The sequence below is a fragment of the Mixophyes fleayi genome, chromosome 2 (assembly GCF_038048845.1).
Source record: "Mixophyes fleayi isolate aMixFle1 chromosome 2, aMixFle1.hap1, whole genome shotgun sequence".
NCBI lineage: Eukaryota > Metazoa > Chordata > Amphibia > Anura > Limnodynastidae > Mixophyes > Mixophyes fleayi.
In genome coordinates this window covers 155,995,358-156,012,302 of record NC_134403.1, presented here as the reverse complement: position 1 = coordinate 156,012,302, position 16,945 = coordinate 155,995,358, and the positions used below count along the sequence as shown (strand labels likewise).

The 16,945-nt window shown below is 36.2% G+C and overlaps 1 protein-coding gene across 8 annotated transcripts in view; it reads left to right on the top strand.

The window, feature by feature from the left end:
- DMD (dystrophin) overlaps window positions 1–16,945 on the top strand; it is a 1,967,742-nt gene that overhangs the window by 295,186 nt on the left and 1,655,611 nt on the right. For all 8 annotated transcript variants that reach the window (XM_075200299.1, XM_075200300.1, XM_075200296.1 and 5 more), the window contains exon 2: window positions 15,945–16,006. In XM_075200299.1, the coding sequence (XP_075056400.1) occupies window positions 15,945–16,006 (62 nt within the window). The remainder of the gene's footprint in view (window positions 1–15,944; window positions 16,007–16,945) is intronic.

Below are 16,945 nucleotides of genomic sequence, written 5' to 3'. Positions count from 1 at the left end.
AAAGTAGGGAAAGATCAAGACCCACTTCCTCCTAATGCTGAAGCTGCTGCCACTAGTCATGACATGACATAGACGATGAAATGCCATCAACGTCGTCTGGCAAGCCCGATGTACAGGGCATGTAAAATCCAAAAAGCCCAAGTTCTCAAAAAATAACAAAAAGAGAAACTTAAAATCATTTGAGGAGAAACGTAAAGTTGGCAATATGCCATTTACGACACGTAGTGGCAAGGAACGGCTTTGGCCCTGGCCCATGTTCATGACTAGTGGTCCAGCTTCACCCAAGGATCTAAGCCCTCCTCCCCCCCCTACGAAAAATTTAAGAGAGTTATGCTGTCAGCAACAACAACAAAACAGCAAAGAACTCTGCCTTCTCAACAGATGACATCACAAATCCCCAAGGCGAGTCCAAGGGTGTTGTTGGTTGTGAACCCTGACCTTCCCATCACTGTACGGGAAGAGGTGACTCCATCCAGCATTTGCAGCACGCCCTCTGCATATGCTGGAAGGATCACCCACAGTCCAGTTACAGATCTGGCTAATGAAGGTGTGAATGTTGTACACCGGGAGGAGGATATTGATGTAGCTGGCGCTGAGGAGGATGTTGATGATTATGATGCAGACAGATACCAAATTGCCTTTCTCAATTTCTATTTATATTCTACATTATATAACGGCTGAAAAGTTTTCTGTTTTACTCCTAGTGGAGAGGGGATCTGATGCAGACAGATACCAAACTGCCTTTGTCCATTTCTTTGTATATTTGAATTTCTAGTTCTACAGTCTATGCAGGCTGCTTTATTTATATTCAACTACAAGTGTAGGGCGGGGGCGGGGGGGGGGGGGGGCATAGATAGCCACCAAAGTAACGTGGTCCATTTAATTTCACTTTCTAGCTCCACAGTCTGTGCAGCCTGCTTTTTTTTATCTTCAAAGTATTTATATTTACAAGCCTTGCAATCTAAATTAACTAGAGGTAGTGACGTGGTAGAAATCCAAAAGGCAGTTTGGAAGCCCCTGTACAAACTGGCTCTTTTTTTTAACTGAGTTGTCCCCCCTCCAGTGTGTACTCGGAAAGAGTTTTTAGTGCAGCGGGGAACCTGGTCAGTGAGCGGCGAAGGAGGTTGCTTCCTCACAACGTTGAAAAAATGATGTTTATAAAAATGAATAATCAATTCCTCAATGAAGTACAGCACTGCCCTCCAGACAGTACAGAGGGACCTGTGGTTGTGGAGTCCAGCGAGGACGAATTGATAATGTGTGAGGAGGAGGAAGTACACACTGTAGGGGGAGAGGAATCAGAGGTTGAGGATGAGGACGACATCTTTCCTCAGTAGAGCCTGTTTAGTTTGTACAGGGAGAGATGAATTGTTTTATTGGTGTGGGGGCCCAAACAAACCAATCATTTCAGCCACAGTTGTTTGGTAGGCCCTGTCGCTGAAATGATTGGTTTGTTAAAGTGTGCATGTCCTATTTCAACAACATAAGGGTGGGTGGGAGGGCCCAAGGACAATTCCATCTTGCAACTATTTTTTTGGCATTATGTGACCATTCAACAGTCGTTTGCCATGTTCAAAAAGTAAAAGAAAATGCCAACAAATTCAATAAATTAAATCAAAGTTAAATGCCCTGTCATTATTTAAAACAAGAGGTTTTGACGTGCTAGAATTAGTGTAGTGTTAAGATGTTATAAACACTACACTTGGAACTTGGAGGAGGTATTGTGGCCCCGGTATCAAATTGGGTACCGGGGCCACCCCACTACGCAGTCCAGATACTTGTTTGGTGGAATTCAGACCAGTTGAGGGTGTATTTATTTTATTGTGGTCCCGGTATCAAATTGGGTACCGGGGCCACCCCACTACGCAGTCCAGATACTTGTTTGGTGGAATTCAGACCAGTTGAGGGTGTATTTATTTTATTGTGGCCCCGGTATCAAATTGGGTACCGGGGCCACCCCACTACGCAGTCCAGATACTTGTTTGGTGGAATTCAGACCAGTTAAGGGTTTTATTATTATATTGTGGGGACCACTCTATACCACACTACCACTCTATACCACTCTATTTAATACTTTAATTCTATTTAATACTTTAATTCTATTACTAATTCCCATAAAGAGGAACTGCCGCTTTTATTTAATACTTTAATTCTATTAGTAGTTACCATAAACAGGAACAAAATAAACAAATTTTACCAAAAGTATAATATGACTTACAAACACTACACTTGAAAGATGGTGCCTTTAAATGAAAAAGTCAGTCTTCATTGCACGACTATGTGCAACAGGGACAGTTTTTTGGTTTACAAAGTCAACCAATAACACTTCGACCCTGTCTGTCTTTAACATACTTGATGGGATCTCAATGACGAATGGTCTGTACCATGGTTGGAGGAGGTATTGTGGCCCCGGTACCAAATTGGGTACCGGGGCCACTCCACTATGCAGTCCAGATAGAGGTGTAGCAGATATTAAACAACGTTGACTGTTGCTGCAAAATTTTTAAATAATATTGTGGGGAACATTACACTACGCAGTCCATAAACTTTTTGGGTGGAATTCAGACCCGTTTAGGGTTTTTCAATAATATTGTGGTGACCCACTCCTCTACGCAGTCCAGGTACATTATTCGGTGCGATTCATACCAGTTGATGGTTTTCTTATAATATATATTGTGGTGACCCTCTCCTCTACGCAGTCCAGGTACATTATTGGTGCGAATCATACAAGTTCAGGGTTTTTAATTTATATTGTGGTGACCCACTCCTCTACGCAGTCCAGGTACATTATTGGTGCGAATCATACAAGTTCAGGGTTTTTAATTTATATTGTGGTGACCCACTCCTCTACGCAGTCCAGGTACATTATTCAGTGCGATTCATACCAGTTGATGGTTTTCTTATTATATATATTGTGGTGTTGTGGTGACCCACTCCCCTACGCAGTCCAGGTACATTATTGGTGCGAATCATACAAGTTCAGGGTTTTTAATTTATATTGTGGTGACCCACTCCTCTACGCAGTCCAGGTACATTATTGGTGCAAATCATACAAGTTCAGGGTTTTTAATTTATATTGTGGTGACCCACTCCTCTACGCAGTCCAGGTACATTATTCGGTGCGATTCATACCAGTTGATGGTTTTCTTATTATATATATTGTGCTGACCCACTCCCCTACGCAGTCCAGGTACATTATTGGTGCGAATCATACAAGTTCAGGGTTTTTAATTTATATTGTGGTGACCCACTCCTCTACGCAGTCCAGGTACATTATTCGGTGCGATTCATACCAGTTGATAGTTTTCTTATTATATATATTGTGGTGACCCACTCCTCTACGCAGTCCAGGTACATTATTCGGTGCGATTCATACAAGTTCAGGGTTTTTAATTTATATTGTGGTGACCCACTCCTCTACGCAGTCCAGGTACATTATTCGGTGCGATTCATACCAGTTGATGGTTTTCTTATTATATATATTGTGGTGACCCACTCCTCTACGCAGTCCAGGTACATTATTGGTGCGAATCATACAAGTTCAGGGTTTTTAATTTATATTGTGATGACCCACTCCTCTACGCAGTCCAGGTACATTATTCGGTGCGATTCATACCAGTTGATGGTTTTCTTATTATATATATTGTGGTGACCCACTCCTCTACGCAGTCCAGGTACATTATTCAGTGCGATTCATACCAGTTGATGGTTTTCTTATTATATATATTGTGGTGACCCACTCCTCTACGCAGTCCAGGTACATTATTGGTGCGAATCATACAAGTTCAGGGTTTTTAATTTATATTGTGGTGACCCACTCCTCTACGCAGTCCAGGTACATTATTCGGTGCGATTCATACCAGTTGATGGTTTTCTTATTATATATATTGTGGTGACCCACTCCTCTACGCAGTCCAGGTACATTATTGGTGCGAATCATACAAGTTCAGGGTTTTTAATTTATATTGTGTTTACCCACTCCTCTATGCAGTCCAGGTGCATTATTTGGTGCGATTCATACCAGTTGATGGTTTTCTTATTATATATATTGTGGTGACCCACTCCTCTACGCAGTCCAGGTACATTATTGGTGCAAATCATACAAGTTCAGGGTTTTTAATTTATATTGTGGTGACCCACTCCTCTACGCAGTCCAGGTACATTATTCGGTGCGATTCATACCAGTTGATGGTTTTCTTATTATATATATTGTGGTGACCCACTCCTCTACGCAGTCCAGGTACATTATTGGTGCGAATCATACAAGTTCAGGGTTTTTAATTTATATTGTGGTGACCCACTCCTCTACGCAGTCCCGGTACATGTTTTGGTGCGATTAAGACCAGTTGATGGTTTTCTTATTATATTGTGGGGACCACTCCTCTACGCAGTCCAGAAAGATACCTCGTTGCAACGTTTTGGACTAATAACTATATTGTGAGGTGTTCAAAATACACGGTAAATTAGTGGAAATGCTTGTTATTGAATGTTATTGAGGTCAATAATAGCGTAGGAGTGAAAATAAGCCCAAAAACTTGATTTTTTAACTTTTTATGCTTTTTTCAAAAGAAATCCGAATCCAAAACCTTAAATCCGAACCAAAACCTTTCGGCAGGTGTTTTGTGAAACAAATCCGAACCCAAAACATCGAGAAAATCCGGATCCAAAACACAAAACACGAGACCTCAAAAGTCGCCGGTGCACATCCCTAATGTGCATGCCTTGCCACTTGGCTATGCCACCAAGCTATTGTGAGAGAATTAATTAGAATTATTAGATTGGCAGAATACCTATGGGAGAGTATAAAGGGATAATTGGCAAAAGAAATAAGTAAACTGCACTAAATGATTAGTTCTGCTGTCCAAGTGGGTGAATACCAGGTGCTTTATCAATTTTAATCTTTGGTAATATTTGTACTTTCTCCTGAGTTAGACCAATACTGTCTAATGTTGTGTATAAGTTATTACATGCCAACATGGTTGCATTGTTGTTTTTAATTAGTAAACACACATCAAAAGAACATATAAATCTACCTTTACTTTATCCCCCCCAAACAATTTCCATAATTTATATTTTATTGGCCCAATGCTATCAGGTTTCAATGATTTTTTTATTTATGTATTTGAAAACCTTTTTGAGATCAGACTTGTATTAATAGCAAATAATATTTCAGTTTCCGTCTTTACTAGCCTGATTTCTCTTTAACACATTTGGTTAACAATCATAGTTTATTCAAGTAATGATTGACATCTCTGTACTTTCTGGTTTTAACAACTTAAATGATCACTTCTTTTTCTGAATCACTGGTAATATTTTCTGATTTAACCATATTGGTCCCTGTGTCTATCATAGGCTTATTTTAATTTTGATAAATATAGAGAGAACTCATTCTGCAGATAATGATTGTAACAATATTTGAATACAATGATTTGTACATATTTTAATATACGGTTAGAAGTGCCACAGTACATGATCTGTTGAAGTACATTTCAATATAAAATAAAATGCAACAGAATTACAATCCCTCCTGGCCAATTATCATTACAAATGGTGCAATAGTTGTTTGTCCTAACAAAGTAATAAGTTGCGATCAGAATATTTTATGGTATGCAGAAATATTTTTAAAATAATAAATAAATTTATTACAATGTTCCTTTAATATTAACTTTGATGTTTTTCACATATGCCGTCGATTTCTAGGTTTATATAAACATTAATTTCTGCATTTTCAGCCTTAAGTAACCATGAACATTAAATTAATAGCCTTGTCCATCCAATTATCTTGACGACGCCTATGCAATTATGTTGTTCTGATAGTTTACACCAAACTGTGAATGCACCACTGCTAGGGCTATTTGATAAATTGACCAACACTACATTGCTACTTATTAAAGTTATAAAATATATTCTGATTCTTAAAATTAACATTTGTCTGCAAACTCACTATAATAAATTGTAGACGAAGCATTGTTTAAAAAGCTGCATAGCTATAGCTATCAAATGACAGAGTAATATGTAATAACTACAATTAAATATACATTTTTGTTTTACTTAGTGATATTATAATGAAGTATGCAAGCTTAAAAAAAAGGCAATAGTCAACACAACTGAGTGCAGGTGAATATGAGTGTAATTATCCTTCCAATGCATACAATGACTTCCTGAATTCAGTCCCTCTGAGATCTTAATATTTCATGGGTTATTTTATATTGATGGATAGGCTTCATTTTTCTCTGACTTCTCAGCAATAATGATTTAGCTGTCCTGCCACTTTTCTAGAAACGTGTAGCGTAATCTTTGAGGCAGCTAAATCCAGTGCCAAATCCTTCGACAAGAGAGATAAATCAAAAATCCCCCCTTTTTTGAAAAATTGTTGCATGTAGTGCCAACAACAGCAGCTAAAGTGTTATGTAACTTCATACAAAGAAAGTGACATTATAACTTGGCTTTGTGCATTTGTGCAACAAAAATGATTTCTTAAATTCCTAATAGGCTTATTTTTTTATGGTACTTTGGGATGCTTGCAATATCTGATATATCACTAATAAATCATCTTCAAGTTTTCAGAACCCATTTAACCATATTAAAAAAAAAATTCTACTAAAGCCAGTTTGTTCTGTATCTAGCATTAAATTGTGCATTCCCATCTGCCATTTTCAGTAAATTTACTGACACAGAAACAAAAACACAGATGAGATTTACAGGGGCAACACAATATTTTGAGTGAGGGAATTTCATCTTTGCCTTTTACCAAAATGTTTATATTCTTTGTTTATACATTCTTTAGGAACATGATATACAGTATGTATAGCAAACAGATATATATATAGTAATCTTGGCCAAAGGGCAGAAGTTGACTATCTGAGGTCCTGGGCTGTTTGTCCACCACAGACCACCACCCTACACCCTACCACCCTATCTGAGGTCCTGGGCTTTGTCCACCACAGGCCACCACCCTACACATGAATCTCAACTACATGTCAAATGTACAACATGCAATGCCCTTCTTTCTAACATGCTACATACATTACCAGATAGCAATAGGTGGGGGTCCCTTGGCACAAATCTTCAAATACCCAGCATGACATGAATGAAAAAATGAGGGGAAAGAATTTGGATCATAACCTCATATACTTTAAATATCCAGTAATACATTTGAATGGGATTTCCTTCTACCCCATAATTGTATTACTTTCTGTCAGCATGATGATTTACTTACTTTTCTCATTGCAAATGAATGATTTGTCTGGAACTACACTTTGATACTATGAAGAGACCTATCAGTTTAGTTCAATAAGTTGTCTGCTAGGCTGGGCACACACTAGAGGTTTTTCAGTTAATTATTGGGCCAAACACCCAATAAAAGACCGTTTAGCCCGAAATCCCATTAGTGTGTATACTTACACGATGAACGAGAGTCATTCCAAAGTACTGATAGTCGCTTCCAGTTAATTGCTCGTTCTGTTTAAAAATCTTATTCCAACCACCTTCCGATCCTGCAGTGTGTATGCACTCACATGACTGTCGGCCAAGAGACATAGTAGGAACCTGTCACTGTGTCTGTATAGTTAAATGTGGAGAGTGCTGTAGGTAGAATAATTTGTCCGTTCGTTCTGAGACTGAATATTTTGTTTTCAGAATCAGAGATGCTAACAAAATTTATAATGACATTGTGGAAAAGTCAAAGTTTATTTTGTATGTTTTAATGAGTTTGACAGGAATGACCGACTACACTGCTCTTGGACCAGATGAAGAGCACAGATCTAACGTGGGCAGCACAGTGGTGTAGTGGTTAGCACTTCTACTTCGCAACACTGGGGTCGGTCATGAGTTTGATTCCCGACCATGGATTAATCACTCTCAGTCTGTGTGTGTGCATGTTTGGGAATGTAGACTGTAAGCTCCAATGAGGCAGGCATGGAGGTGTGTGAGTTCTCTGTACAGCACTGTAGAATTAGTGGCGCTATGTAAATAGCTGATGATAATGAAGGCAAATAATGTACAGTGTGTACACATGAATCAGCAGACTGATTGTAACTTCAGTTGTCTGTAAAATTGTTAGTGAAAACAAATTGGTCGAAAGTTTTTGAAGTGTGTACCTAGCCTTAGTTCTCAACACCAATAGCAGCATCATTGGTTAATACAATTGGAACCCTGTGAGACTCATTTACAAAGCACAAAATGATCAATTTGCAACACTGAGTTGACACAGGTTGGGTCTCATCCTAAACATTTCATTGGAAGTACTGTATATTGTGCTTTGCAGTTGTACTTCAGTGGAGAAGTGTATTTTTAGGTGCAATTTGCCCCATGTACAGCAAAGCTTCAAACGCCCAAAGTGCCACATGTGCCAATATCCCCCCTCTTATGATTATTTTATGCCATAATTTAGGCTAAACCAAGCAGTGTTTTAGAATAAAAATGTGAACAAATATTTTAATGAAAGTGGTGGATCTAAAGTGATGGTATGTTTGGAAATTTGATGTTTATAATTTGGTACTAGTGCACCTCTTCATGCTTCAAGTTGGTGGATACAGCTTTCTAAAGTGGACATCAAGGGGGTAAATGTATCAAGCTGAGAGTTTTCCGGCGGGTTTGAAAAGTAGAGATGTGCTTATAGTAGCCAATCAGATTCTTGCTATCATTTTGTAGAAAGTACTAAATAAATTTACACCTAGGTATGTAACTTTGTTTGCCAAGATTGCCCACCCAGAGCACACCAAGTTACACACCTAGGGGTTAATGTATCAAGCTGAGAGTTTTCCGACGGGTTTTATCAGATTCTAGCTATCATTTATTTAGTACTTTCTACAAAATGATAGCTAGAATCTGATTGGCTACTATAGGCAACATCTCCACTTTTTCAAAACCGCAGTTTAGTAAGTATACCCTGTGGAATCTATTTTGGACCCGGGTTGTATGTCTCTCAGGATAGATCACACTTAAATGGATGCAGAGAACTGACTAGGAGTTTTATACACAGGACCTCTATGACGCACAATCACCTTTGTTTGCCAAGATTGCCCACCCAGAGCACACCAAGGTGATTGTGCGTCATAGAGGTCCTGTGTATAAAACTCCTAGTCCGTTCTCTGCATCCATTTAAGTGTGATCTATCCTGAGAGACATACAACCCGGGTCCAATACAGATTCCATAGGGTATATTTACTAAACTGTGGGTTTGAAAAAGTGGAGATGTTGCCTATAGCAACCAATCACATTCTAGTTATCATTTATTTAGTACATTCTACAAAATGATAGCTAGAAACTCGTTGCTATAGGCAACATCTCCAATTTTTCAAACCCGCAGTTCAGTAAATATACCCCTAGATAGTCTAAATCTGCCATACATAGCTTGTTTATATGGTTTGACATTTCATTTGACTATATCTGGAGCTGTAGGTATCTTCCGAGACCGCACAGGATCTCTCTGGTTCATATTTCAAGGTTGTGCTGGTTTATATGAAGGAGGAATAACCTAAATTAAAGAAAGATATAAGATGTTATGTGCATAATAAAATTAATCAAGCAGAAGACAATAAATAATGTGCCTCAAATGTCCTGTGCTGATGATCACAGGCGTGCGATGACGTTCGTGGAGGACAACTTTTGTCCTGGTGCAGGAACCAGCAGAAGCTCCCACTTTTCACATATTAATAGATGTTTATCTAGGTTTCAATTAACTTTTTCAGTACTTAATATAGTTTAAATGAGTTTGTGACCTGTTGCATTATGTCTGCGTATGTGCATTTTGAATGACTTCAACCAAAGACAAATATGCAAAAATTTCAGCAGATATTAGAAGCTTTTTAGGATAATAAAAGGTCTGATCAATGTATATATTAAAAAAGAATATACAAGTTTCATATAACAACGGGGGATTACATTATTACCTTAAAGGAAATTATTTTACTGTAAATGTTACATTGGTCTTATATTATTTGTCAGTAACAGAAAGCTCTTATTTCACATCTTTTCACATAGTTTTGCTAAATCAATTTGATCACATTGTCCTTATGATAATAACCACATATCTATGATATGTTATATTGTAATAATAGCAGGTGATGCTGGGAATGTGCGTTGCTCCACATTACTGCACAGGATTAGTCTAATTGTCAAGTATTCTCTGAAGTAAACTGTAACTCTATGAAAAGAAGAAGAGAACTATGCACATTGTTTTTAAAAGTTCAACTTTCAAACCATATTCATGTGAGCTTTTTACTTTCTTCCTGCACTTGCTCTTGTCTGTATGAAATGGCATTTTTGATTTAAACAGAGTATTTATCAGAAATATCAGGAGCTCCAATGAATCAACAAAATACTTAGATTTTACAATTATAAATGCAGGTAGTGTTTTCCATTTTAACTCTAAGTATTCAGAGAAACAAAGCCTCTGTTTGCCACATCAGTAGATCAAGGTCAAATTCAATAATAATACTATCTAATAATCAAGAGAAGCCAATCAAAGCTCCTCTTGTGATGTTGCCATCGAGACCCGGGCAGAACCATGTTCTTCCTATTCGACCTAAGTATTACACTTAGGCTTAAGTGTAACAGGTTGGATGAGAAGCAGCATTGCCGCTTTAAAAATAGTGATACAAAGGTCGCAATTGAAAATTACGTAGAAACAATATGCCGTTGTTACTAGGGATCGTGATTTGTTCTCACACTGCCGGGAACTTCTTCTGTCATTGTGAAGGTCAGTCATCATTTCTTCTAAGTCGGGGAAGTCATTTTCGTTTTTTTCCCTCCGTGGTAGTCACTGTCGGTGACACCACCTCCGAAATTTCGTACCCCACCTTATTATAAGCCCAGAACGCAATTTGCATTCAACTTAAAATGAGCCCCATGAGACTCACCTGACTGGAACCCTTATCTCATTAAGAGGCAAACAATTCTCTCAAACCTTTTTTTGCCTCAGCAGGTAGGAAGCAGAGAGGAGTCTCTATACTAACAGCCTCTTGAAAAGAGTATTTGTGGATTTTGTATCAAAGCCAAGCATATCTTTGTATATATGTGAGTGCAGCTTACAAAAAACAATACATTTTTATCAAGTCTTAATACTATGTTATTGTTTATATTTTTTGAGGCACTGTTTTGCTCTAACTCAAGAATTGTGGGATTCAGATTAGACAATAGATTATAAGTTTTTGGAAATGTGAATTTGACTTTATTTATTGGATATTTGTAATCAGGTGAACGTTTGTTTAGGTGGAAATGAAATTCCATATTCCATTTATAATAACTTATATGAAGATAATGTTTTTAAACATATCCATAAACTTATAAAATGATTAATGCTCATGTTGTTTTCAAATAATGAATATTCTAATAGTAGTAAAAACTCAACAATGTATATTTCATATGCAACATAAGGACCTAGCTCACATCTAATATCTTGTTCACACTGCCTCAAAAACCCAGTTTATTGTCGGGGGGAGCCCTGACGATCCGGGTGAAGGCTCAGTGTGAACGGGTCCAGGGTCATGTACCCGGGTCGGATGACCCAGGATTTAGACCCGGGTCTTTTGGAGGGTTATTCCTGGGTCCGACCCAAGTTGCCTCCAATCTGAATGGTGAGACCTGGGTTTTTCAACCCGGGGTCTCACCGAAAGCTATTGAAAAATTGAAAGCAAAAAAAAAAAAATCTCAAGAAAAGTCAATCAAAGCTCCTCTTGTGATATTGCCATGGAGACCCGGGCAGACCCATGTTCAGTGTGAACACATTCTACCCGGGAATTTGCCAGGGTGTTCTGCACTTTCACCTGACAATGTCCCAGGTTCATAAACCTAGGATATTGGGAAGTTAGGTTATTTTTTGCAACACTCCATATATTTAGCAGGTAGAAAAACAATGTATATCTTGCCTTTATGCAGCCTCTTTGCTTTAGAGTTTTAGCAACAATTAAGCTTTTTCTTAACTTAACTGCAGACAAGTTTGTGTCTAACTTTATAATTGATCATTGCGACTTGCAGTGCTAGCATAGTATTTAGCTGATACAGTATTTAGCAAATACCTTCCTTATATCAAGTCTAGTCATCCTTCTCCAAGGTTTAAAATAATTAATTATATGTTAAGCCACAATTCATTTTGGTAATCCAAGGACTAAGCTTCAGTCTAGATCATATTTGGAACTGGCAGCTGCCAAAATGTATTAATCAATCCACTTTGAAGATCCAGTTTTGAAATGCATGCACTGTAACTGCCCCTAGACAGCAAATATGTATTTTTAGTGTTCTAATAAGATGTAGAGAGTTTAACAAAATTACAGATGGGTAACATTATTCTTTAATAGTAATAATTTTTGTAATCCCTGTTTATCAAATCAGTTTTTACAGCATGATGCAATACAGTGCATTTTAAAATAAATTTTTGTCCTCCAATAAAGTGATTAAGAAAGAGATACAGAACTTTATAACTAAGCAATAGAACGTAACAGCACTCCAATTAGTCGGGATCAGTGGGAATCCTTGTAGAATGATGAAAAATCTACTGTAAAGGACTGGGATTTTGTTTTTTGTTTTTAGCAAGTGTTCATTTCATATAATTTGTCCTGATGTTTCCAAATGCTAAAGTCTTTTCTATGTATAGTAGTTATTGCCAGTATTTGCCCTTTTCCATTGGAAACAAACAATGCATTAAGTTGAAAAATGTTTTTGTAGACAAATGTTATAAATATTTAATTTGACAAACTTTTACTGTGAACTATTATGGTTTTGATTTTCTAAGGTTGTCTCCTTTTCTGTTTGCATATAAATCATTCATATGTAGGAGAAGAGAGTACTGGGAAATGTCATTTAAAGACAGCCTCACTAAAATAGGGAAAAGGATCATTAAGAATTTTAAGGTTTAAAGAGAAGTCCACCTTCAGGGAATCTTTCCCAGGCTTTGATATGACAGCAGATATCCACAGGTCTAAACATTAGATCCAAGTCTGTTTACAAAGTAGTGCTGCTGTAAGTTCAATGAAAGGTAGACTTCAAGTTTAAGATAGTACCAATATGCAAATGTTTTCATATGCTGTTTCAGTTAATGCTTACCTGATGAATGTTGTAATTAAGACAGGTTATTGCTCCCAACTACAGCCATCACGATAGACAAATCCTAATTTCCCTAATTAAGGATTCCAATTATTAAATTTTATTTCTAATGCGGTGATATATTACATAACAATGTACATTGACAGGTTCAAAACTAGCAAATGACACCCAAAGGCACGAAACAGAAGGTAAATGTGGCTCTGCCGAAATGAGCTTACAATCTATGAGGAGTGTGGAACACATACATAACACAACTTAATAACAATCATAACTGCCGGTGGTGAAAGTGTAAAATGTGAAAATATCAGGCATTGTTGTTACTTGGTGATATCCAGCTCCGATACTGAAAGATTTGTTTACATCTCCTATAGTAGTAATAGCAGTTGACTGCCTACTATGACTAATTCATTTTTAATGTCTACATTTTTCACTGTCTCCCCTCATTTACACCACACCACGCCACACCACCTGCAGCCACACAAAAATGGCAGACACACATGGTTGCTTTAACATTTGTAGCTGATAATGATTTTGCCATGCAATAGCCACACACCCTTTCCCATAAGCAGCCACGTTTGTTAGTCCCACTACCTTATGGTTCAATTATCTTCAATCTCATCTGGGCAAGGTTATGTCTACTTTTTGAATGATGTGATGGTATGCAATTTGTTGTATTATGATCCTCTCAATGTACAGAGCTGCATAACATGTTAATGCTTTATAAATAATAACAAAAAATAATATAAAAACAGTCAATATATTTGCCACATATTTCTTTATATTATTATTATTTTTTATTTTTATTATTATTATTATTATTTATAATAGCTACAGTTATTAATTTGCTATTGGGACATTCTATGGTGGATTTAAAAAAAAAATGTTTTTTGTTAGAATCAGCAAATAGGAATGTCAAAACATAATGGGGTAAGAATGTCAAATTTTAATGGGGTCTTGTTTAATATTCATTTTGAATTTTCCAGGAAAATAACCAGGAATGAATTTATATTCATGAACTCACAATCATCCTACCAATGCTTATTACTGTTATGTGAAGATGATAAACAGCAGTGCATTTTGCATTATAATTCATGAAAGAAAGCGAAAAAAAAAGTAGATCTCAAACCTCCTTTTTATATTCAATTGGGGTATACAAAACCCAAGCTCTTTGATTTGTTTGGATTTTTGCATTTTATGCAATAGCATATTTAATATTAATTTGAATGATGAATAATCATCCAAACAGTCAAAGCTATTAAGGGATGCAAATTACAGGAACTCATTTCAATTTGTGTCATCAAAGTTGTAAATAGTGTGAGATAAACATACATCAAGCTTAATAGTGTTCTCTCCAATTAGACTATTTATAGAAATATTGCAGGCTATGATATGACAGTAAAGAAACAAATTCTTTGTAGCAATATTTAGCTGACACAAAGGTCTTTTGATATTTTATTGGTGCCTGTCTCATACCTGCTACAAGTTTTTAGCAAATAAATTGGTAACATTATACAAATAGACATACACAAGAATAAGACACATGGGGTAAATGTATCCAGCTGAGAGTTTTCTGGCGGGTTTGAAAAACCAATCAGATTCTAGCTATCATTAGTTTAGTACATTCTACAAAATGATAGCTAGAATGTGATTGGTTGCTATAGGCAACATCTCCACTTTTCAAACCCGCTGGATAGCTCTCAGCTTGATACATTTACCTCATGAACCATTTCTGAATAATACAGAAAGTGGGCTTTTTCATGTAATGGAAAACAAAAATATTGTAAACACAAAAAGTACCAACCTGGTACCCATTGTTGAAAAAGGCTTCACAAATTAATGTTTGCCTCTCTAAACCAATTTATTTTTCTAAAATGTGTATTTTTGGTTTAAAGGGTTTAAAAATATTTTGTCACATGTGTGTCAAGCTTTAAAGTGGTTCTGAATCGGTTTGTGAAACTCTAAAGTTTGCTCTAAAGTTTCAGAATTTATTGGACATTCACAAACTTTAGGTAGACTAAAAGATCCAAGCAATATCATGATCGAGCATGGTTGAGGCATTATGAGAAATATTGTATAGTATATTTAACAAGTTTTGTAATGTGAATGGCCAACTTTGAACACAAACACGATATTAAACAAATTAAAAAATTTAAATTATATATTGTTAAAAATACAATAAAATGTACCATTTAAGCTCGAACACCAAACATTTTATAGTTTGTTTTAATATTTTTAAGAACCTTGAACTCACACTTGTAATGCGAACTGCAAACCACAAACTTTGATCTGCAAAATTGACCTGGCTCCAATGTGAAAAAGTTCAAAGCCCTTAAACTAGCCAAGTTTGGTAAAATTACAATTTTTTCAAGCTTTTCTGTTCCTCTTATCATGATACTGCTCCTGTTTCATAATCACAGGAGTGGACAGGTAATCAGTGCTGATGTGAACATTTTGATAACTTAATTGGTTACAAGTTGTTCTGTCCCCACCTACTTAAAACAGAGGGTACACAACTAAAGAGTGATAACGAAAAGGGTACTCAAACCCTAGTCAAATACACCTTTTAAAAGCATGCTTAAAAACATAGTGTCAGTACACTTTAAAACATATTCAGTAGTAGAAAATGTCAATTAAATGAAATCTAATTTAAAGCAAACATATTTGTTTAATATTACTAACCAATAACTTTTCATTGAAGTACATGATTATCCGTGATATATCGATCTGCAAACAAAGATCTAGAAATTCATTTTTCTTTTTCAAAAATAACTTTTTAATGTACAATTTTCCCTTCTGTCTTTTTACATACTACTAAAATTATAAAGTGTTTATATTTTCAGCATATATTTTAGCTTCCTTTTTTAGTTGAACTAAGTCCGGCATTATTTTTATATTTTCAGATGAAAGAGAAGGTGTTCAAAGGAAAACATTCACAAAATGGATAAATGCTCAGTTTGCAAAGGTATGTTGTGCTTGTTAAATCTTTATGTCATTTTTTTGCTAGAATTTTTTATTGATAAGTTAATTGTAAAGTTTAATGTTTGACTTACACGAACGTGAGGGATAACTAAATATTCCCACAATGAAAATACTTGGCATCAATTATTCTTTTTGTGTAATTCACAAGCTACTCTACAAAACCGTTTTTGTATTGCATAATTTTTACAGTATATATCGTATACTGAGTGCAGATAACACTTGTAATTTAATCATTTATCAAGGGTCATGTGATGTTATATCTGACTTTTCATTGTAACTGGTTCACTATTTTATTATTTGAAACGTTCTAAGTCGTTGTTCACAAACAATATATGGAATGTCACATGTTATAGGTTGAATTTGAATTTTTAAGAATAATATGAAAGAGTGAGTGTTGGCCAAAAATCTCAAAGAAAAATCTGCATATTGTTATGGATTATGCAGTGCTTTGTTTTAACAATGTTAGACCAGTTAATTTTATATTTGCATGCTCAGATTAATGGTTTAGCATCCCCGGGTTTCTAAAGCATAGATCTCATAGAGAATGATCATATTTATATTTTTATGTAGTTTTCAGTAAAGTCTCTATAAATTGCTGCGCAAGCAGACCATTTTCATTTACAGTATATGTTCTTTTCTTTGTAAATTCTAATAGCGTGTAATTTTTTTTTTGCATGATGTTAAGTGTGAGAGTATAGTCAATTGATTTATTGCCAGATCAATGGTCCTGCCGTATTGTATGAATTCACCAATCAGCACAGATCATATATGCAAGTAAGCAAGGCTGCAAAGCAGTCAGTCACTCTGTGTTTGCTGTGTTAGGGAAGCACCTGCCTCCTGGCAAACACAAGACAGAGGAGTTATTTGATTTGTTATTTAACTTGGTAATATATAGCCTTTGGCATAGATTTGTGTAATACGG